At 40.3% G+C, this 24,926-nt stretch overlaps 1 protein-coding gene across 1 annotated transcript in view; it reads right to left on the bottom strand.

The window, feature by feature from the left end:
* Positions 1-1,530: 1,530 nt before the first annotated feature.
* The window catches only part of LOC115804662 (B-cadherin-like), a 41,472-nt gene continuing 18,076 nt past the window's right edge, over positions 1,531-24,926 (bottom strand). Inside the window, exons 8-17 of the mRNA XM_030765170.1 lie at positions 8,091-8,160; positions 7,849-8,004; positions 7,149-7,293; positions 6,815-6,987; positions 6,604-6,732; positions 6,334-6,519; positions 5,992-6,236; positions 5,771-5,913; positions 4,787-5,011; positions 1,531-1,775 (exon numbers count right to left, since the gene is read on the bottom strand). Of these exons, the coding sequence (XP_030621030.1) occupies positions 1,531-1,775; positions 4,787-5,011; positions 5,771-5,913; positions 5,992-6,236; positions 6,334-6,519; positions 6,604-6,732; positions 6,815-6,987; positions 7,149-7,293; positions 7,849-8,004; positions 8,091-8,160 (1,717 nt within the window). The remainder of the gene's footprint in view (positions 1,776-4,786; positions 5,012-5,770; positions 5,914-5,991; positions 6,237-6,333; positions 6,520-6,603; positions 6,733-6,814; positions 6,988-7,148; positions 7,294-7,848; positions 8,005-8,090; positions 8,161-24,926) is intronic.

Below are 24,926 nucleotides of genomic sequence, written 5' to 3' on the forward strand. Positions count from 1 at the left end.
ATTATTGTTATTATTAGTAGTATTAACTGTAGTAGTAGTATTATGATGGCAGTATTGTCAATATTGTTGTTATCCTTATTAGTATTATGGTCATCAATGTTTTCTTCTTTATCCCTCACTCCCTTATTACCTTTCATTGATTTTGTCCTTCTGTCTGTCTCCTTGTCTACCTGTTCACCAGTCTGTCTGTCATTCCACAGCAAGTCACCTGTCTGCCTGCATGTTTGTTCGTTTGCCTGTCCACCTGTCTCCTCTGCACACAAGTATGTGGACTTATCAAATAAAATTTATAAAAAGAAACAAGAAAAAAAAAGAAAAAAAAAAGAGAAAAGTACGATGTGACTCCCATGTTGGAGGGGTGGTGGCGGGCTTAGAAAAAAAAAAAAATAGTACATTTGATTTAGTTTGTCACTGTCCATTAACTCACATATCAGAAAGTGTCTTACAAACTCCACTCTAAGTAATTTGTCTTACGGCTCATGCTGTTACACAAGGTGGACCACGGTGCCCCCTAATGGCCAGATTGTGTAGTTTTAATTTTCAAAATTGTTTGAAGTGGTGTTAAAAATGCATGTAATGGCATGTTTGAAGCAAATACATAAACACATTTTTTATGATAGTATGACACATTTGCAGTTATGTAACTGAGATATAAGTCTGTATTTCATGTATTGTACCAAAATAGTCTCTAATTGTGCATGTTGTAATTTTCTTCCTGGACAAGAGTGCATTTTTTATGTAAGGATGAACACAGTCATACATGAAATTAAATTCAAAGCTTTATTTGTGTAGCACTTTTGGCACAAGATATTCTCACAAAGCAGTTTCATAGCTGCCTTTACATAAAGGCTAAATCAGTAAGCTTAAGGTGGGAAGGACAAAGAAGAACCTGATTATCACGCTGGTTGGAGTGGTGCAGGACCCAAGTGCAAGACACGATGATAAAGGTGACAGAGGACTTTACTGACAAAATAAAGATGAAAATACAAGTGCAAAACAGGAACAAAATCCGATAACAAAAGGTGCAGCATAACAGAGTGCAAAATACACAAACAACAATAGACAAAGGACAAGGCAAACGCAAGGGCTTAAATGCAGAGGGAGAACTAAACAGGGCAAAACAGAATTGGTTCAAATTAACAAGGTTAATAATGAGACAAACAGGAACAGGTGAGGGGCGGAGCCAGACACAGAAAAGGCACACAAAGACATATCAAAATAAGAGTCCAAACATGAGGCGCAGACTGTGACAGAGCTCCCCCCTTAAGGGACGGCTCCCAGACGTCCCCCAGAACAAAAAAACAAAGTCCAGAACAGACTGGGTGGGTGGGGGGACGCACAGAGGGATGACCGAAGGTGCTGCTGTAGACGGGTCCCCTCTGCGGCCGAGCAGGTGGTGGGTTGGCTGGAACAGACACTGGAGCGGACTTTCCAAATGGGCACAGGAACGGGAACGGAGCACACCCTCCAAACAGTCGGCTAGGGAGCTGACCTGGGCCGGGGAAACGGCCTCGGGAGCAGGATAGGGCGTCAGCTTGGGAGCTGACCTGGGCCGGGAAAGCGGCCTAAGGAACAGGACAGCGCATCCTCCATGGCGCGCTGGGCAGCGCATCCTCCATGGCGCCTTCGGAGCCACTGCTTGAAGAAGGTGCTTCTTTGGGATACAGGGGGCCCGAGACAGAACCCGGAGTGACCCAGGACAGACCCAGGAGTGGACGCAGCCCCAGAGATGTTTGGGCCCAGCACCACAGTCCCTGTGGTGCCAGGATCTAGGGCTGGGAGCCCCACCCCAAAAAATTCCCCCCCCTGGTTAGGGGCTGGAGAACCTGCTGAGAGAGGGAGCCCCACCACCCCCAGGTCCAGAGCCGGAGTTGTCTCTGCCTTGGGGGGTGAAGTGTCTTGCTGGGTCCTTGTTTGGTCTATCGTTGTTTGTGTATTTTACACTCTGTTATGCTGCACCTTTTGTTATCGGTTTTTGTTCCTGTTTTTCACATGTATTTTCATCTTTATTTTGTCAGTAAAGTCCTCCGTTTGTCACCTTCATCATCGTGTCTTTGCACTTGGGTCCTGCACCACTCTACCAGCGTGACACTGATTCATAAATAACAGAGTCTTATTCTTACCAGGAGGCAGGACCATAAACAGACAGAGAATTTTAAAGATTGGTTGATCTAGTGACAGATAGTGAGAAATGGAACTTAGTAAGGGATTAGGGGAGAGTAGGAAGTTTAGGGAGAGAGAAAAATTCATGTGTAAAGACCCTGTAATCATATTATACAGAAGCAATTGGAGTGGGTGAAAGGGATGTAGTTGGCTTGATATTTGTCTTCAAGATCTTCAGCACTAGAAGAATCAACATTGTGAAAAATCAGATAATAAATAAGACCAGGACATGGGGAAGTAATATTGCCTAAATTTAAATGTATTTGTTTGACAAATTTAGAATGCAAGAAATATATACATATATATTATAAAATTACCGCTGGAATGTAGTTGAAGGGAAGAAAATTAAGTATTCCTTACTTTGTATATAAGAGCTCCCATAATTTCCTTGACAGTTACACAGTTAGCAAGATTGTTCCACACAAAAGTGGTCGAACCACTGTGACCATTGCTTGGAAAAAGCCCTGGCACATTTCAGTGGACTGCTGGGTATTGTTACCTGTCCTACTGCAGCTCTGCTTGACTCCTTATTCACTATAATTCTCTAATCTGTTGCTCTGACTTGAAGCTCAAAACCGAGGAACAATATCCAAGTACTATTCACCTGAACCCAAACAGCAATATTCAAGTCTCTACAAGAAGACATCAGCATGCCCCTGAGCTGCTGAGAAACAGTGAACATTGTTATGGGAGAGAAAACTTCAGGTCACCAGACTCAGGAGGTTGGAGCACAAAATCATGTTTCAGACTGCGACTCTAGAACACCCCCCTTCCTGATAGTGAACATGATAGTTATGATAGGTAGAGTCAGTGGTTACTGGATTGGCTGATTGTAATGTTGTGTTAAGTGATGATTTTGAAGCTGTTTGATGTTCTTACCCAGTGCCTGGAAGGATACAGATACACTGTACACCCAGATGTGATAATGTAAAGGACTTTCACATGATGAAGTTCTGAAGCCTTACTTTTAGATGAGTCAAACATACAGAGAGGGATTAAATAATGTCCAATTTGATAAGCCAGAGAAATTCTGACACTTACAATAATGACCCGAATCCCGTTCTTTAAAACATTTTAAAATGATTTTCTGGACCACACAGAATAACTACTCCAAAGACAACATGTTTCAGAAAGATTTTAATTTCAAGTGTCATTTATTTTATTTGTGTTCATCAAATTATATCCACTGATTTTACTGAGACTTAACTTGGCTTTTTGTGGTGACAGGGCAGTACTTGGTACGTGTGCTACCAAACAAGTAGATAAATAAAAATTTCACTTGTCATATTACTGCTGTAATGCTAAAAAAGTGCAATTAATAGAGAGGAACAAAAGATGGATAGTGAAGCTATGACAAACAGTGGTCAAAGTGAGCAGGCACAGGTCAGGTACTAAGAGGGCAAAAACATGCCAACAATCACCAAAAACCAAAAAAGACAAGAGCAAAATCCACAAACAGGAAGAAATCAAAAACATGAACAAGAATCAGAATACTCATAAGATGGCTGGACAATCTCCTGGAAAACAGACAAGATAATCTGGCAAGAACTGAATGGAGGAAACATGGCTTTTAAAACAGTCTAATGAGGTGACAGTGAATCAGGTGTGTGGAGAGAGGGTTGGTGACAGGTGGAACTGCAAAAACCTGGAGTGGAACCCAGGAACAGGGCACATAAACAGGAGAGAGGGCAAACATGGCTAGGCAGTGGAAGGCCTTGGCTGGATTGTGACAAGATGGTAGCTAATATATGACCATCTCAGATCATTTTTTTAAACAGAAATGGCCAAAGGTCATGCACTTGTCCTCATTCACAAGGGCATATATGGTGTTGTAAGTGTACAGACCAGTGGAATCATAAAGTCTCACGACTATAGTGAAGACTCTCTCTTGCTTCATGGGTTTGACTTTCAGTACAACAGCAGTTCCTGAAAATAAATACAGGAAGGACATTAAACACTTCTGTAGGAGCCAAATGTCCCCTGATAGTTCATACTTGGTAATATTCAGTAACTTGTACATTTAGCAACATTTGGTAATTTGTATATGTAGTATTAATGTTTATGTGTTACACTCTGTGTATTAGTGGATGTCTTTATATTTTCATTATATTTCTATTGTGTTGGTGTGTAGGCTTAATGTGTGCCTGTCCCTTTAAGAATGAGAGAATAAGGTCAATTCGTGAGCATGCTTTGGACACTGAGTGGAGTGGAGACTCATGGTTTTCTAACCGTGTTGATTAAGTTACGGTGGAAAGTATATCTTTATTTTGGTGATAGTTGGATACAATCCATTATCTGATTTCGTCTCTGCAGTTAAAATAAATGCTTAAAAAAGGAACAGGGGGAATCATTCTTGGAACAACACAGACAAAGGAACACGTGTCAGCCACACGGAAGATCCTTACAACTTCTAAAGAATGTTTGTTAGACATTCTCTGAAAGAATGTGAAATGGATGCATAATTTTAAATGTTCATATCATTGTAAAACGTGCTACCATAAAAACCACAATACTTTGGTTTAGAAATTCTTTGATTACTAAAATGGCTGTTGACCAGTTTTTAAATTAGAAAAACAGAGCATTACCACAGCTCAGTGAACATTTGATAAAGTGTAGAACTTACCTGCATCATTCATTCTGGCAGTCCAGTAGGATTCAGACATTCCCATAAGTTTCACACGGAGTGGAGCAGAGTGGCCTGAGTTTTCCATATTAGTAACAGGAAACTCAACTGGCTGAGGGTCTCTGTTACAGACTGTGATGGTTCTTGTTTTTATAGTGGGGGCATTTTCATTCACACTTTCAACTTCAATAATTAGAGTTCCAGTGCCTGTAGCAGGAGGATCACCTAGAAAATAAATTTCAACATAAGAAAAAAAGATCTTTTTCCAAAAATTATAAGAACAATTACAAGAGAAATACTACTTAAAAGGGGCCACCCTTACACTTTTGTCTGGGGTTGATGGTCTTTATAATTATACAAAAGCAGCAAACTATGGTGAATCCAACTGGATATTTGCTTCTTTTTCTTATTATTTCAATTCTTTCAGATGCTACTCCACGTGCAGCGTTGAAGCTAGACTTGTCAAACCTCCCCTGCTCATGGGTGTAGTAGGTGATAGGTAGCTTTTGTTTGTCCATACTATTAATAGTTTTTTAAAAGACAAAAAAATCCTATTATGCCCAGTGGTGGAACTAGGTGAGAATTAAATTAAATAAATATATCAAAAGACTAAAAGCTTCGAACCTTGACGAGAACACACTAGAAATACACCATACTAATAGGGACTTGTGCTACTCCTACAAACCACACCTCCCACGCTATCAAACACACCATACGAAGCCACACATCGTACACACATAGTACTCACCATACGCACTTGCTCATTTACACAAACCTTCATGAATGACACTACACATTATATGTGGAGCAGATGCATCCTAAATGACATATATACACTGCAAAGAAACTCCAGACAATCTATCTCACTCATGAGCACACTCACACTCACAGTTTACTCATAACATTTTTCTCACATAACTTTACTCATACCACTCACTACATGAACTCAGTGGGGTGCTAGGGAAACTGGGAAGTCAAGGATACCGTTATCAGAGGCGAAAATGAGAGCTCTGTATTTGCCGTTTTGGACAAAAGCAGACTCTCTGTCTATGGAGCTCTTGAGTGTGATCTGTCCAGTCTTTTTGTTAACATTAAGCCAGCCAGCAGGATCATTGCCTATCTCATACCTGGAATACAGATAAATATTTAACATTTGTGTGTAAATGTGTGAAAAGCAATTAAATTTCATGAGAAGAAACTCTTACAACAATTTCTCTGTCTCGGTTGTGTCTGGATCTGTGGCTGTATAAAGAGCCAAATCACTGGTGAAAGGCAGGTCTTCACGCATGGAAATAGTTTTTTCAGGTGGTTTAAAGACTGGAGCCTCATTCACATCAGTCACATCCACAGTGACAGTGGCAGTGGAGGTGGCCAGAGGGGTAGCAAACGGAACATCGTTTTCCACAATCACCAACAGTGTGTACTTAATGTTTTTCTCAAAGTCAAGGGGCTAAGTGGACAACAGGAAACAAGAAATAAAAATGAGTGAAATGCTCAGATCTTGATCAATCTAAACGGTACTCATTTGACACAAGTAAGTACAGTACCTTAGCAGTGGTAATGATGCCCTCCATCTTATTGGGTCCTGTAGTAACGTTGAAAGCTCCATTAGTGTCACCACTAATAATTTTGTACTTGGTCCAGAAGGCAGGTGTGTTTGGCTCATCCCCATCAGTGACTGGCATTTTCACAACCACATATCCCACTTCATTCTCTGGAACTGACACTGTGTACTAAAGAAAACAAGAGAAGAGCATTCAGATCACTCAAATGAAAAACAGAGACATGAAAAACAACATTAAGCATCACTATCTTACCGATGTCTGTTCAAACTGAGGTGCGTTGTCATTGCTGTCTTTTACAGTAATCACAGCTTTCCCAAGGACTGCAGCACCATCTCCTCTCATATCTGCTACTTGAATTTCCAGTGTGTATTTGGGATATTTCTGAAAGTTAAATGGAAAAAAAGATTAAATAATTCTCCTTCTGTTTATGACATTCCTACCTGTCACACAACTGAGAACTTACCTCTCTGTCCAGACCACTTAAACCCAGTCGAATACCTCCAGTCACAGGGTTGATGGCAAACATGTTGTCATTTGGCAGTTTAGGTTCCTGACTCACAATGGAGTATCTGAGATCAGAGTTGTCAGTTCCAGGCTGATCAGCATCAGTGGCTTCAACCTTCATGAACTCGGTACCTTTAAAGTAGAGAAGTGAAGAAGATCGTGGTTTAATTAAGAATGATGTAATTGTCAGGGAAAAGACTGTTCAGTTTTTTTATGGCATACACACACACACACACATTATACATTCACACACGCTACTTGAAAACCCTGGAAATTCCAGATTATGAACATACCTGGTTTTGCTGCTTCATCAATACTTCCAAGGAAGGGATTTTGTGTAAAGACAGGCTTATTGTCATTCACATCAATTACATTGATAATGATATCCATGGGGTCCTCAACTACCTGACCACCAGCTCCCACAGCATGAGCTTGAAGCTAAAAAATAAATGAATTCAATAATGTTTATTGATTGCAATCCATGATCATGATACTGAATTTTACATTTTCACCAAAGCTGTTAGAACAGTGAGATTAATTAATATTATTCATTTATAAACCTTTTCACTTTTAATGCTCAGATGTTTGTTGAGACAAAGAAGTGAGGTTTACAGCCTTGCTAATTTAGAGGTAATATTGCAATGAAAAAACACCCATGATAGACAAACAACATGAGTCTCCTTCTCATATGAAATGAAGCAAAATCTGGTTTAATAAGGAAATAGATAAGAAAGTTCTCACACTCAGTTTAACTTCAACATGAGAAAAAGGTTGCACTGCTGTAATGCTGTCACCATCAGTGTATCTAGAAAAGCCACATGTTTATTTGAGAAATTTCCACATGTGACCCTGCTAATGGTACTGAAGGTACAGATGTGAATGATATGAACTCAAAGTCAAACATGCCATGTCACACTTTCACCTGGTGGTTTGACAGAATATATAGCAAACACAAAACACAAATGTTGTGTAGTAGAGAGAGAAAAATATTACCGTGTATTTATCTTGTCTCTCTCTGTCTAAGGGCTGAGTCACATAAAGCCAACCACTGTTTCTGTCCACAGTGAAAAGTCCCACAGGAGGCTGGTCTGCTCCTGGACCCGTGGCGCTGTAGGTGATTGCGATTTCTTTAGCATTGCAGGACTTGATCTAGTTAACACAGAAAATATAAGATTATGTTTAAATGATGCAAAAGCAGCAGTTTATGTTATAATACACCTTAAACTATCCCTTACTTGCACCATCTCTTTGGGAAAAGGGCCTCTGTCATTCTCTGGGAAGTTGATGGGGGGAATGACCCAGTCCCTCTTTTTTCTTTTCAGACCCCCTGAGGACTTTGGAAACTCCAGAAGAAGTGGAGCCAGGGCAACCTTGGACTATTCAAAAATGGAAATACTGACTTAACTTTGATATTGCTCCAAGTTCTAAACCTGATTACAGGTGGCATCTTTCATTTCAAAATGATACAAGTATTCCACTGACTAAAAATTCCTACCTGTGCATGAGCAGGGCTTGACTCTTTCAGTTTATTCAAAATATGAAAAGAGAAAATGTAATAACAACGTCAATATAACAAACAAACAAAGGCACTGAGTGATGTAACAACACATTTTATTCGCTTCCAGTAAGACGTCCTTAGCCTTGTTGTATTACTACTACAAGGCTTTTGTCCCAAAAAGTACTTCCCATGCCTTTCTCATTCTACATCAGGCTTCCCTGGAAAGAAAAACACAGTTTACTGATGACAAAACTGACAAGCTGAGGTGAGCAATTGACACAGAATCCTCTCACAGGCATTTAACAGGGACAGACCAGAGACTCCAGGCATTAAAACAGATTTAAGAGCAGAAAAGGCAACTCACTCACTCATTATCTAAGCTGCTTAGGGTTGCTGGAGCCTCATAGGGCGAAAGGCAGGGAAACGCCCTGGACTAATCCATTGCAGGGCAGACACACAGACAAGGCACACTCACATTCATACCTAAGGGCAATTTAGTGTCTCCAATTCACCTAACCTGCATGTCTTTGCATGACTGTGGCAGGGAACCGGAGGAACCCCACACAGACACAGGGAGAACATGCAAACTCCGAAAGGACTGAACCCGAAACCTTGCTGTGAGGCGACAGCGCTACCCACTGCGCCGCCGTGCCACCCCTGAAAAGGTAACTGCTGCCATGAAACTAAACTGTATAGCAAGAAAGAGAGTGAAAAAGCAGAAATAGTCTGTCAGCTGTAATTTCATTTGAACAAAAAAGGTTTCAAGCATGGTATCTTAGCCAAGCAGTGAGAGAACATATCTATCCGCTAAACAAGGTATCTCAAGTTTCATCAGAGTGTGACAACCTTGTTTCCTCCTCCCTCTGGTTCTACCATTCAGCTTTCAGCATTCACAGTGTATTGATCACCAACCTGATGGCCTTGGCATTTAATTGTTGTTTGCTAATGGTGCGGAGTTCAGTGGTGCTGATTGAATGAAACGCTGTAGCCGATTTGGCTTTTGTCTAGAAATCTTGCCTATGACTGGCCTTAGATTGTGTTGTTTAAGGGTACAATTAAATTAGACATTACAGCACTACAAATAAATGTGTGACACATGCTCTTTAAGGATAGCTACCCTAATGCTGAATGAATGTGAGATAACTGAAGAATTTTTACTAATAAGTAATAGTAAATTAGTCCATTTCTGCACTGCTTGCCTGATAGCTTAATATTTAATAAAATAACAAATGATGTGTCAGGAATACTCCAGGAAACAGGATGTATGTACTTAATGGATTGAGGCACAGGAGGGGATGCGGTCAGATTCATGTCTGGACCGTTAATACACACCTCATGAGTGGAATGTCGTGACTGACTGTTCTTCAGACAGTGATCGTTTTCTGTATTAGGCACAATGAATATCAGGGTATGTATAGAAGGGAATCTGCTCAATAGATGAAGCTTTTTTGAAGCTGAATGGGATAAATTTGCAGATTCCTATTCAGTGTCAGTTAAAAGGATAACTGTGATGTCAGGATTCTCCATTCTTCTCTGCACTCAAACTCACTCTAAGCTTGACAAAAAGTTTATATTTTCCACCACCATGGAATGGACTGCAAACAACTTTAAATCCGCAGTCATCCATAACCCTGACTTTCAACGGGGTACTGCTGTTGTTTTCAAGTGTAATCTTGCAGTTTTCCCTCTCAGTCTGTCTTTGATCTTTTCTATGTTTCTGTGCAAGTCTGACTGTGTTGCACTGTCATATTTCATCCTCTATTGAAAACAAAGTGCATGATTTAGTCATGATTGTTATTTATTTATAAATAACTGGGGGGTGGACACACCTAAGAGGAAAGTAGCTACAATCAAACAAGACACTCATTATAACTCCCCCGAAGCATAGTCAGACACAAGTGGTTTCCCTTCAACTGATTTATTTGGAGGTTTCTCCAAATCTACCGTGAAAACTAAACACAATATAAAATACAGAGACCGCGTTAGCTTAACGTAAAACAATATCATGCACGGCATGTAAAATAACATTTCACTAAAGTAAAATATGGACAAACAAAACAAATACCTCGTTGGCTGCATGCTTCAAAAGGGAATAATCTTCCAATCTTCCTTGTAATCGTTTATATATTATCTAAAGTTAGTTGTAACCAGCATGAATTTATACCGATGTCCGTACTTGCTTCTTGCTTCCAGATATTTCTCTGAAATCTTACTTGCGCGAGAGCAGCCCACCAGGTTTTGCGTGTAACTGAGCTTTCAAAATAAAAGTACAGTAACAATATCACTTGTACTAAACAAAGTAAATAACAAATGCAACTTAGATAAATTCTTAATTATGAAATTGGTCTTAAAAGGGTAAACAATTATGTAAATTTGTAAACAATATAATGACAACATTTACACTCATGCTGTATGAATGTAGCAACACTAGCGGCTGTGGAGAGCGCAGGAGGAGCAGGGCGACGCAGGGAGAGCAGGGCCAGGGACAGCAGGGCATGTAGACAAAATCAGTCCGCCATCAAGACAAGAGCAGAGGGGAGGGTTAGAGAGAAAGAAATATGAGAGGCAGCTAAGTCAGCAGAAACTAAACTAAACCGCAAGGAGAGACTACGGCAGAGATTGAGCCTCCTTCGATGGTCAGTACGAAATTGTGTTATCCATAAGAGAGAACAAATGACTCTTAAGTTTGGTTTTAAAGGTATCAAGAGAGTTTTCCTCACTGATTTCTTTAGGTAGGCTATTCCAGAGAAAGGGAGAGCAGTAGGCAAAGGCACAGTGGCCAGCAGCATTCTTTTTAACTCTTGGGACAACTAATAAACTAGTGCCCTGAGAGCACAGGGTGCGGGGTGGGGGTGGGGGTGGGGGTGGGGGGGGGGGGGGGGGGGGGGGGTTATAGGGTGTAATTAAGTCAGATAGGTAGGCTGGCACAAGTCCATGGAGAATTTTAAATGTTAATAGGAGGACTTTAAAATCAGCCCTGGCATGAATTGGGAGCCAATGAAAGGAAGCCAGGACAGGAGCAATATGGTCAAACTTCCTTGTTCTGGTCAAGATTATGGCAGCAGCACTCTGGATTCACTGAAGACTTCTGGTATTAGAGGCAGGTAGACCAAAGTATAGAACATTACAGTAGTCAAGGTGAGACGTGACAAATGCATGAACAATGGTTTTCAGCCATACATAGCATGGGCCCAAGTTTGGCGATGTTACGGAGATGATAAAAGGCAGTTTTGTGTTCTTGATATGAGTGACAAGCGAGAGACTAGAGTCAAAAATCACACCAAGGTTTTTAGCTGTGGAACTTTGCGGGGTAATGAAGTTGTCAAGATTTAAGACGCTTGTGAGCAGGGGGACCAATGACCAGCAATTCAGTCTTGCCTGCGTTAAGCATCAGGAAGTTCGTGGACATCCAACTTTTAATAGCACAGAGACACACCTCAAAGTTAGCCAGTTCAGAGTGGTCATTGCGCTTGATTAGTAAAATGATCTGAGTATCATCAGCATAAAAGTGGAAGCTAATGTTATAGCTACAAATAATATCTCCCAGGGAGAGCATGTAAAGAATAGGAGAGGGCTAAGGACCGACCCCTGAGGGACACCTAGTTAAGCTTTAAAGCTTTGAAATAGCTTTAGGTTTTCTGTAACCCTTACACAAAATTTGTTCTCCTCAGTTGTGTTGTTGACTTGTTTGAAACGCTCACTCAAGTGCCTATCTAACACTCTAGCTCTTCAAAATTGATGGCTTCTGCTCCAAATACCCAAGACAGGTGGCAACGTTGCCTCCACAACTCAAACCTTAAATCTGAGCAAAATGGCGCCCATGTGACGGGATATGAATTAACACAAAGACTATATTGTGGCAATAAGAGCCATGTCTGCTTATAATAAAATATTTTTTTTAAAAAAAACATGGCGTCTGCATACGGGTCATGATCATTGTCTATAAATACCGGCCCAGGAAACATTGCGCTCTCTCCCTCACTTCCTCTACCTGGTGTGTCACACCTCTGCGCTCATGGTACACTTTGGGTGGCTGCGCTGTCCGGACGCGCTTAGTTGGTTGAGTGTTATAGAGAGAGCGGTTTCTTTTTCAAATTGCGGCCTTTTGAATTCTTCATTTTCCACCGGTAAGCTGCTTACGAGTTTTATTGTGAATTTTTTTATCGTGTTTAGCAGGTGACAGGGCAGCGATGGGGCAAGTCTTTTTTTTTTTTTGTGAGTGCGGTCCTATAGTGACCGCTCATTTAGGAAGCGTAACCTTGGGTTACTACTGTGGTTTCCTTCCGGAAGGGTTTTTACCTTGGGATAGCTGTTCTGTTTTTCGTTTATTTAAATTTTGTTTTATTTTCTTTTTATTTTCCTATGGCGCCCGGGTTGCCCTATTACTGATGTGTTGAAATTGTATTTAATGTTATTATGTTACGGAAATTCTACAAGTCGGAATACTGCGTGTATAATTTTGATCTTAAAATTGTTTGAAATTGTTTCTTTTGGAAGCAGGGGCTCAAAACGGACCTTGAAGAAAAGAGGGTTTTTTTTTCTTCTTCTTTTCCTTTTTTTTTTTTTTTGGTTTTCGTTGTTTTGTCCTCTCTTCCCCATCTTCCTAACCCGAAAGACTTTGTTACCGCGTACCGACTAATGGAATATAACGCATCTTTTGAAGCTTGCGGTCCGGAATGCATTTCTTTAGATAAATAATGTTTATTTTTTGTTACCGCTCGGGTGTTCCCTCTGTCTCTATCCCTCCCTCTCGCTCCCCGCCCCATTTTTCTTTTCAGGTTTGCTGGCGGGTCACGATTGGCTGGGGAACATCCGAGGGAAGTTTAAAAGACGACGGCTGCGCAGGACACATCGGTGCGCGGAACCTCCTGTTAAACTCCTGCTGCCGCGTCTCTAGTCTTTGAAACTCTTGTGACAATGATGTGGACTCGTGAGTCGGTTTCGGTATTGGTGTTTTTCGGGTTCACTCGGGTGGCAGGAGAAGGAGGTTTCTCCCACTCATTTATGTTCACCCCACCCTAGACGGGGTCGTAACAATAAGTAAATAATTAAATAGCTGTGTTTGTTGTGCTTGGTTTACTATAGCTGAAGCCAGCATCATTAATATTCATTATTATAACAAATTTATTTTTAACTACTTTGTCTGAGTGGTGGTGGATTTCACCTGGCACCCGAACAGTTAAAGAATTAAAACAGTCCCACTACCGCAACAATATAAGACAAGATAAAAAAGCTTTAATGAGTGACTTGAGCATTAAGGTGAAACAGACCTCTGTCTCACTGTGGACACTGTGGACAGTTGGTGGTATGCTTAACTGTATATTTCCCATTCTGCACTGTCGTGCCAATGGTATGAGGAAAATCTGGTTAATGGTTCACTGTGAATATTAGACTTAATACTAATATCACTTTGCTGTAACCATAACCTTATTTTGGAACCTGAACCCACTGAAATTACAGATATTCTGAAAAACTCTATTTATAGCTCAGCGCTCTGAACACTGAACCTAGAAATTATTCTGAATACCTCTTCATTAGCCGTACATATAATAAGTAACAGCATTAAAGTAGCAGGTACAATAATACTCTTCGAATTCAATACTTCAAGCTAACTAATTTCCTGGATCACCATATTCAGCAACTAGGAAATAATTTATCACGTACTCAAAGAGTAGGACTACAAACGTACACGTTTATTACAACGATCAAATCCAAACGGTACAGAATGAATCTAATGTTGAATAAATTGGAAATCAGGTGGAATTAAGGCACATCCGCTATACACACATACAACAGCATCTAAACTACTAACAAGAAGACAAACAACTAACGGTAGACAATAACAATATCCTCGTTACCCAAAGTATGTATGAATGAACAACTACGTGAGCATGAGGCATTACTCACGAGAAGGCACGCTTAACCAAAAGAACTACCTGAGGGATGTTCTAGTGGAGTTACTTACACACAAAAAGGGGTTGTGAGGAAGGGAGAGAAAAGGGATGAGGAAGAAGAAGAGCAGGCCCAGCCACGTTCAGGTATGGGAGACCGGAGTTACCGAGGTAGGCAGAAGGAGACCGTAAGCGAGACTTCGTGTGGGTGCCGGGAAAGTCTTTTAGCGTCGCGGATCTTCCGTAGCGGTGAGCCTGGGACGATTCTTCGTGGAGACGAGCAGGACGGAACGGACGGACTTACATTACTGCTGATACAACCGGAGCTCAACTGGAGCTGAACCTTGGCGCAGCTGAACTGAACTGAGCTGTAGGATAGCAGAGAGTCCGGCATTTTATCTGATTTGCAGACGGGGGGTGCCGCTATCCTTTTTTTGGGGGGGGGGGGGGGGGTTCTGCCTGAAAGGAGGAGACACTCCTTGGAATTTGGGAAGTATTAATTTGAGCTCGGTTAAAATAATTTTACATAACTTTTTCCCATTAAAGAATAGTAAAATAACGTCCGCGTGCTTGGGTCTACCGCATTTTATGCTCCCGAACAAGACCAAATATGGTTTCTTTACCATTAAAAACGGCACAGTTACACTGATGGTCATACAATTAGCTGCTCATGACTTGGCTCCTGGCTATTTTTAAGTTTTATCGCGCATTTATGACTATACGAACAGTGCGTATTTAACTGATAATATCGTATGGTTAGTTTCGTTTTTCTTTTGTTCTAAATAGTTTGTGCCGAGTGGTGCAATGCAGATGAGGCATGTGACATGGTCTGAATTCCATTTTCACAGGGAAACTAACCTCCCGAGGTGATCTAGTCTCCCTCGCACTTAAAACGTTATCAGCATTTGACCAAATGGTCTGGGGGTTGCTGCGCTAAAATATCGAGCCTGGCGTCTGTTAGGTGTTACCGCGAGTGGTTCCTGCTTTGGTATGCATTGGTCCTTCACGCAGGAGGCCTGGGCCATAAAGAGAGAACTGGGATCAAAGGGAATGAGGATAGAGAGGCAGAGTGAGAGTGATAGAAATAGATAGAGAAGGGTGAAAAAGAGGGAGAGAGTTTACATAACTGCAACTTTAATTACTAAGGAACACTTAAGGTTAACAAATGTCCTTTTCTTTCTGAAAGCTGCGCAGTGTCTGCCCGACAGCACATATCTCTGTGATATGCATTTTAGTTGTCTTTCATCAGTCTTCACCCAATAAATGGTCTAAAATGAAAATATGGTAATCCCCAAATTCACATCAGAGTTGTACAGGGAGGAGGCTCCATCTTTTTTTGGCTGTGGAGTTAGCAGTGTTCTACTGATCTTTAACTTTTTATATACACCACAGTCATTAGACTAAGCAACGATCAACACTCAGTTGTGAAGTAAAACATCAGCTTCACCTTCAGAATGATGTGCTTCTTTAATGCTGGCAAATGCATAATCTGTGGGTTGGTCTTGATGAGTCTCTGATATGACTGGGGCATCCAGATTCTTGGGTGAAAAAGAAAGTTAAATTTGAACCTCTGAGTTAAACCCTCAATACAAATTTAATACAGATGGAGAGAAATACAACTAAAATTCGACAAGTGACTTTCACAGTGGGATACTTTCTGAAGTGATGTTTTAACATCCACACATGTATAATGCCATATAAGTAGTCTCAATAGCCTAATGACATTTCTTGGTGAGGTGAATAGTTGAGAGAGAGTTTTTTGCAGTGTAACCACTAGACTATCTAGTAATGGAATAACTAAAATAAATTGACTTACCTGGATCAGTGCGATTATAAGGTAAAATATTGACATGTTGTTCAAACAAATAGTGTGGGGGGACCTCCAGCCTTGGTGTGCTTACAAGAAACTGTAAAAATCATCTTCTGTCTCCAACACACATTAACCAGACTGCATTGAGACACAGGAAGTTTCAAACCACCGATATTGCCTCTCTAAAAGGAAATATTATTACCCAATGCAATTTAACAAAGAATAACCCAGTTCAGTATGCCACTGTTAATTGGAACAAATCATAGATACTTTTAAGACAGTTAAATCATAAATTAAATGTTCTGAAGGTGTGACAAATGCTGGCTGTTAAATTACAACCTGTGTTTTACTTTTTGTGCCGAAATGGACTTCAATTGCACGCCTCTTAACATTTTTCTGTGATGATGGCCGAAATTATGCCACATGACAACTATTGTAAAGGCAAATGCAGTAACTTACTCAGGCAACAGAACAGAATAGAATCACATCATTGGAGTCAGGGAATCTAAAGTAGTGTCAACCTAAGATGAAAACCGGTAGTGCAAAAAAGTGCGATTTGTGTCTAAGCTTATGTGAGTAGTAATAACAGGACAAACTGTAACAGCTTTTATTTCTACTGATTGATACTTTGTCTGTCATCAGGCTACGAGCATTTACAGTTCAGAAAGGCTTTTTTTCTCTTAACATGTTTTGTGGCCTGTTTTAATGAAAAAATCTGCTGTGTCAAAAAACAGTGTCTTATCATCAGATATGTGGGTGAAAGAATCGAAGAGGGTAAGTTCTCAGGGGCCAGTTGAGATGTAGTTGTGGATGTAGACGGTAAACAGGTTGGGGTTTATTCTCTATGAACTATGAAGATGATGAAGAATATTAGATTATATTCTTACTGATTTTTGCATGTTCTCCTCTGGGAGCTCCAGTTTCCTCCCACAATTCAAAGACATGCAGGCTAGGTGAATTGGAGACACTAAATTACCCCGAGCTATGAATGTGTGTGAGTGTCTTTGTCTATGTGTCTGCCCCATGATGGTCTGGTGACCTGTCCAAGGTGTTTCCCTGCCTTTTGCCCAATAAACGCTGGGATAGGCTCCAGCACCCCCCGCGACCCTAATTAGGATGAGTGGCTTTGCAAATGAGTGAGTGAGTAATTCTAGCTGAAGCACTTGAAAATTCTGTTTGAGCTTGCTCCTGACAACATGTTATCACTGAATATAACTTAAAATGTCAAGACATCTGAAGTGGTGTCATTCCTGAGAGAATTTTTTATTTATAGTGATTGTTATTTTAACCCAAGAGCATTTAAAGTTTATAAATGCAACTCTTCTGTCATTGTGAGCAGAAGTGCTTGTGATCTGTCTGTGAACAGAAGCGCTTGTGGTGTGTGGTGTGCGGTGTGTTGCAACTGAACCTTTTGCTGCATCAAAATTTCCGAGGTTGATCTGTGTTAATAATTCACCTGTGAATATGGTTTTGTGGTAAAATGAACCTTCTGTTGCACAGCTAAATTCAGTGTCAACAGTTCAGTTCTTATGACTGATATGTGGGTGAAGGAATGGAAGAAAGGGAACTAACAGTGGCACAAATTGTGCTTAAGGTCTTTTGTCCCAACTTGGAGGTGAATATAAATCCCTATCCTATCCATTATCTTATGTTGTTGATTATGTGTCTCCTGTGTATATTCCTTTTCGTTTTGATCCTCCCCTTCCTGTCTGGTCAGAGGATGTTGCTTCATGAGAGCTGCATTTCTGGGTCGAGTTAATCCTTTGTGTTTTGTAGCCACCTGTGCTAAATCAACACAGGAGGTTCCTGTGTTAGGTCACTAACAGATTCACTAAGGATCACGTTTTGTATCCAATCAGTGTGGACTACTGTGACTCTTATTGTGTCTATTCTTATTACTAATGTAACCAGGTTAAAAAGTGTACATTTATTTTTTTTTATGAACTTCACCAAATCCTGATATGGTTGCTATTGTCTTATTTTATGTTTGTACATAATGTATCTATGTAATGTGTCTGATTTCAATACTGAGTTGTTGCACCTGGGGGGTATTTCAAGAAGCGGGTTTAGTGAAAACTCTGAGTTTGTTAACCCTGAGATGAGGGAAACTCTGGGTTTTCCGTTTCAGAAGGCGAGGTAACTCAAACTCTGGCTCAGTTACCGCAGTAACTGACTCTGTGAACCTAACCTGCTCGCTGGCAGGTTTTCTTCAACAAATCCTGAGTTTCTCCCTAGCTCCTCCCTCCGACTGAACCTGAAACATCGCGTCTCCTTTCGTCGCTAACCCGATCTGTGTTGAAACCAAATTAATTCGCATAGCCTTATGTCGGGAGAGGTTTTTGAGACCCCAATTAGATGTATTATCATTCCCTGATGACTACGTAATCGAGCGTTACCGTTTTTCATCACAATCTATCATTTATCCGAACATCGGCCTACATCTCTAATATTACACACCGTGGACTTCTTGCTCTCAGATCGGAGTAAGTTCTTTGCTCTTCATTTTTATTTCTGCCGACGGGAGTTTCCTTTATCACACTGGCGACGCCGAGTATATCGGGTTAGCAACTGTTTGTAGAGCCGTAAAAAGTGTCCCTTGTACTTAAACGGCTACTGCACATTTTCCTAGTGTCAGACCTCTAAGGACCATCAAAGAGGAATTACACAGGATTGCAGGCGACTGATGTAGAATCATTCAGTTAAAGGTAACGATATTTTAAATTATATCGTGTTCATGACATTCTGCTGCGACCTCAAACTGGGATCAGTCGTTAGTTTTTATGTTGCAGCGTTTCCCAGTGTCATGGGCTGCATCGATGGCACACAGATCCCTATCACTGCTCCTTCAGTTAATGAAGTTGACTATGTGAATAGGAAGTCTTTCCACAGCATTAATGTGCAGGTACACTGACAATGCTATTGTCTTACAATAGCAAAGACTATACATCACAATATACTCCAACTAATATATCTCATTCTATGCACTGTCAAGATCATATGTGATGCAGTGCACTTGATCACAAATGTTGAAGCCAGTGGCCCAGCTCTGTGCATGACATACGAATGTATCATTAGTGTTCCCTGAGCAACAGATTTGCACATGGTAAGTAAAGCTTTGCATAAATATCATTCCTTGTCTCCCTCTTTTAACACCCTTAAAATATATCCACTGTATAATTACAGGAGAGTTTGATGGCCACCTGCTTGGTGACAGAGAGTACCCATGCCAGCCCTCTCTGTTGAGCCCTTACCCTGACCCTGAGCTGGGCCCCCAACAATGTTCCAGTGTGGCCCACTGCAGGACTAGAGCCTGGGTTGAGATGACAGTAGGCATGCTCAAAGCCTGGCTCTAGCGTCTGTGTAAACTCAGGGTAATCCCAGAAACGGCATGTGACATTATTTTGCCATGTGTTGTTCTCCCTAATAATATTGCCACAATTAGAGGAGAGCAGCACCCTGCCGCACAAATGAACCACCCTGAGGAAGACAGTCCCATCCACCCTGCAGATGTCCTGGATGGAGGAGCCATCCGAGAGAATTTGCCAGAAACATTTCACAGATTAAGATACCACCACCCCCAGCAGTCAAATAAAGAAAAATCAGTCACATTTCATTTGGTCTTCTTTATTTCCTACAAATGCAACAATCACTATATTTAGATTGTTCCAACAATTAACAATTCACCTGTGACCATGCACCCACCTCTAACTGGTGCTCCAGTAATTGAATTTCAAGATAGGCTATTTAATCTGCCACTGCAAGTGCATCATTTCTCAGTCAGTTTTAGCCATTTTCCAGATGTATTTTATACAACTCCTTAATTCATAACTGAGAAAACATAAGGATGACTTTAAATTCTACAGATCTACATGCAGAATTAACCTGGCATTTATTGAACATCTCACTGTGTCAGTCTGTGCTGTGGAGGTTGATGGACTCTCCTCCTGGTAATGCCCAGTCATGCTCTGTTAAAAAGGATAAGAACGTGTCATCCCTTCAATGTGCATTTTAAACTCAAAATTCCACACAAGAATGTAAAAACAGTTTAATAGGGAGAGAAATATCAGTAGCTACCATACATAATATTAATGTAAACCACAGTAGGCCTTTCTGAATCCCTCTGAGACAGCAGACAACGTGTCTTCATCATCATCCTGTGATGAAGAGCTTTCTGATTCAGTATACTTTAAACTACTATAATTGGCAAAATCTCTGGGAGTATTTACAGCCCAAATGTTAATCTGCTAAGCAGGATATTAGGTGAGGGGACATTTGTGTGTCTTAAAACAGCATTCTGTTGGGGGTTAAAGCTACTCCAAGTTGAAATAGCCACTGAATGACATTTACTTGGTTTAATATGTCAAATATGATTAAAACCAAAATGAGGTACAATCATGAGCCTATAGGCCTAAGCAAAATGTGTCTTACCTTTTTGAACTATGTTTTTATATTTCATTTTCAGCGGCTACCAAGTGCGCTTTGTGCCCATAGGATTGCTCCTAAAAGAAAACAGAATTTTATTCACTTACATTCCACCACTTCCACCTGTAATATTAGAAAGTGTGCATACATGTTAAATGAATAGACTTCTGCATTCAAACCTACGCATTGACTAGGGCAGCAATTCTCTCCCACGCCGATTATCTCGCCTTTGCCGATGCAGGTGGGAACCGAACCAAACACCTTTTTGTTGTGAGGCGACAGTAAAACGACTTTTGTTTTCGCCGGTTTCCATGGTGAATCGTAGTATCGGAGCTCCACTGATGATGGCTTTTTATAATTGTCATGCACGCGCTTAACTCGGAGTTAACATACTCAGAGTTGATCGAACCAACTCAGATCAGCTTTTCTGGAACCGAAAACTCAGAGTTTCCCATCTCAGGGTTAATCAACTCAGAGTTCAGAATTAAACTCGGAGTTTGTTAAACCCGCTTCCTGAAATACCCCTTTGCACTGTTTCTTTAAGAGATTGTAGTTCGTTGTCGTCATTATTGCGTCGCTCTCAGTCTGCGGTTGTTGAACTGAGGAGAGGTACGGAAGTTATACCCGTTGGATTATAAAAGTATATTTTTGGTGATAAAAAACGAGACAAATGTTACGCAATGCAGCCATAATTGTGTATGTAAAGTTAGTGAACATGCGAACATTTTATTACTCAGATCCAAATACTGTAATTTCATATTTTACACAATTTATGAAAGACACGTGTTCCATACGGTGCTAGGAGGTTTCTTGTATGCTTTCTTTTGCTAACAGGTTGCTGATGTCCTGTGTGTGTGCGTGTGAGGGCTGCATGTCAAACATTTCTTTTCATTTTGTGTTAATTTGTGAGGGATGTTGTGCTCAGTGTTCGTTCATTATTATGTAGTTAATTTTGAGTCTGCGGTTGTTGAACTGAGGAGAGGTTGTTGATGTCCTGTGTGTGTGCGTGTGAGGTATTTCTCTCCTAATAAAACCAACAACTGGAATCATCGGTGTGATCCTTACACTATTATCAAGTTAAGCAGACCACCGAACACAACGCAGATTATAGAGTTTAATTTAACGGAGGTGCAGATAGAGGAACACCCCGGTTACACTAACTACTGTTTTGCTTCTATATTGTTGGAGGCCATTTAATACCTTTTGCTTGTTGTGCCTTATGAATGCAGTTATACTGTGCTGACATGATCAATACAAATGGTGGTGGATGTAGGGAATCAGCTCAAGTTCATTGCAAATGTCTATCTATAGACTTTATTCTTCCAGTTCACGAGACAAACTAACTCTTCATGCTTTGGCATTTAAGAATTAATTTTATTTTAATTGTTAAACCTCTTATTCATACCGTTCAATCCCAGGCTTTGTGAAGCAGAGTGACAATTTTCTGGCTGACTGAGGTTAGTTCATAGTGGTGTGACCTCCTCGCTGTTTGCATGTACACTGACACTAGTTGCACAGTTAAGCTTTAAAGCTTTGAAATAGCTTTAGGTTTTCTGTAACTCTTACGCAAAATTGGTTCTTCTCAGTTGTGTTGTTGACTTGCTTGAAACGCTCACTCAAGTGCCTATCTAACACTCTAGTTCTTCAAAATTGATGGCTTCTGCTCCAAATACCCAAGATAGGTGGCAACTTTGCCTCCACAACTCAAACCTTACATCTGAGCAAAATGGCGCCCATGTGACGAGATATGAATTAACACAAAGACTATGTAAGACAAGATAAAAAAAAAAACCTTAATGATTGACTTGAGCATTAAGGTGAAACAGACTTCTGTCTCACTGTGGACACTGTGGACAGTTGGTGGTATGCTTAATTGTATATTTCCCATTCTGAACATATCTCTGTGATATGCATTTTAGTTGTCTCTCATCAGTCTTCACCCAATAATTGGTCTAAAATGAAAATATGGTAATCCCCAAATTCACATCAGAGTTGTACAGGGAGGAGGCTCCATCTTTTTTTGGCTGTGGAGTTAGCAGTGTTCCACTGATCTTTAACTTTTTATTAACCCTACAATTATTAGACCAAGCAACGATCAGCACTCAGTTGTGAAGTAAAACATCAACTTTACCTTCAGAACGATGTGCTTCTTTAATGCTGACAAATGCATAATCTGTGGATCGGTCTTGACGAGTCTCTGTTATGACCATGGTGTCCAGGTTCTTGGGTGAAAATGAAAGTTAAATTTGAGCCTCTGAGTGAAACCCTCAGTACCAGTTGAATATAGATGGAGAGAAATACAACTAAAATTCAACAAGTGACTTTCACAGTGGGATACTTTCTGAAGTGATGTTTTAACATCCACACATGTATAATGCCATATAAGTAGTCTCAATAGCCTAATGACATTTCTTGGTGAGGTGAATAGTTGAGAGAGAGTTTTTTGCAGTGTAACCACTAGACTATCTAGTAATGGAATATCTAAAATAAATGGACTTACCTGGATCAATGTGATAATAAGGTAAAATATTGACATGTTGCTCAAACAAATAGTGTGGAGGACCTCCAGCCTTGGTGTGCTTACAGGAAACTGTAAAAATTGTCTTCTGTCTCCAACACACAGACTGCACTGAGACACAGGGAGTTTCCAACCACTGAAGGAGGTTGTGGTTTATTCTGCTGAAGACTATGGGAATGATATACTGCTTTTGTGTAGTTATGAGCTGTGGCAATTTTGTTCTAATAATTCCAACTGAAGCATTTAAAAATTCTGTTTGAGTTTGCTCCTGACAAACAGGTTATCACTGAACATAATTTAAAAAGTCAAGACATGTGAAGTGGTGTCATTCCTGAGTGAACACTGACAGTGACACAAATGTGCTTAATATCTAGACTGATGTGAGCAGTAATGAGAAGGTAAACAGCAGGAATTTTGATTTCTTCTGATTGTTATCTCATCTGCATTCAACCCAAGAGCATTTAAAGTTTATAAATGCAACTCTTCTGGCATTTGACTGTGAACAGAAGTGCTTTTGTGGTGTAATCTGTTACAACAGAACATTTTGCTGTGTTGCATTTTGCAAGGTCCATTTTGCGTCAACAGTTCACTTGTGAATATGGTTTTGTGGTGTGCTTTAAAAGGAACCTTCTGCTAAGTCAATTTTTTTTTAATTCAGTGCCAACTGTTCAGTTCTTATGACTGATATGTAGGTGAAGGAAAGGAAGAAGGGGAAGTAACAGTGGCACAAATTGTGCTTAAGGTCTTTTGTCCTTCAACATAACTTGTTTTTTATGAAGTGACCTACAATTTAATCTGCTAAACTGGCTAATACATAAAGTAGTGGGTGGGCATACATGAACCCCTCTGATGCTGAGGTGAACAAACTGGCCGAACTGTTTGGCTGAATTTCGGCCAGTAACCGTAATCAGAGTTCTTTTTATGACTTCAGCAACAGTTGTCGGCAACTTATCACATATGTTTTTTACCTCCCTGCAAATATCTGATCACCTAAGCAGAAGTAAATATAAACCTCTATCTTATCCATTATCTTATGTTGTTGATTGTGTGTCTCCTGTGTATTTTCCTTTTCATTTCGATCCTCCCCCTCCTGTCTGGTCAGAGGATGCTGCTTCATAAGAGCTGCATTTCTGGGTCGAGTTAATCCTTTATGTTTGGCAGCCACCTGTGCTAAATCAACACAGGAGGTTCCTGTGTTGCGTCACTTACAGATTCACTAAGGATCACACTTTGTATCCAGTCAATGTAGACTACTGTGACTCTTGTTGTATCTCCTCTTATTGCTAGCTACTGTTTTCCCTCTATATTGTTGGAGGCCATTTAATATGTTTAATACTTTTAACCAGCTGTGCCTTATGAATGCAGTTGTATATATACGTGTGTGTGCGTGTGTGTGTGTGTGTGTGTGCATGTGTGTGTGTATATGTTGTATGTGTAAATATATATGTGTGTGTGTGTGTGTGTGTGTGTATATATATATATATATATATTTTTTTTTTTTTTACTTTTTTGTATTTTTATACATTTGACTTTTATTTATGAAAACTTTAATATATTTCAATTTTGTTGTACCTTTGTTCAAAGTACTATTTATGGCAACAAAACAAGTTTATTTTTACACTGCATTATGTCTCATTATCGTGGTGAGGACTCTTAAATAACTACACATAACAAATGTTAGGGTAAATCTTTGTTTATGTATCTGAAAAAAAGAAAAGAATATCAGCCGATATACCATTATCGTTTTTTTAAATCCTCAAATATCAAAATCGGTCCCGGTCTTAAAAATCCTGTCGGGCTCCTGTTGGGCTCTAAATTGCACAGTTAACCATTTTACACCAATTGAACACTTCAGGATTGCAACTGTGCATGTGGTAGTAAATGATTTTTGAGGAAGTGCGTGGCCACTCAATGGTGACTGTGTCTACCCCT

Source organism: Chanos chanos, chromosome 2, assembly GCF_902362185.1.
Source record: "Chanos chanos chromosome 2, fChaCha1.1, whole genome shotgun sequence".
Lineage (NCBI taxonomy): Eukaryota > Metazoa > Chordata > Actinopteri > Gonorynchiformes > Chanidae > Chanos > Chanos chanos.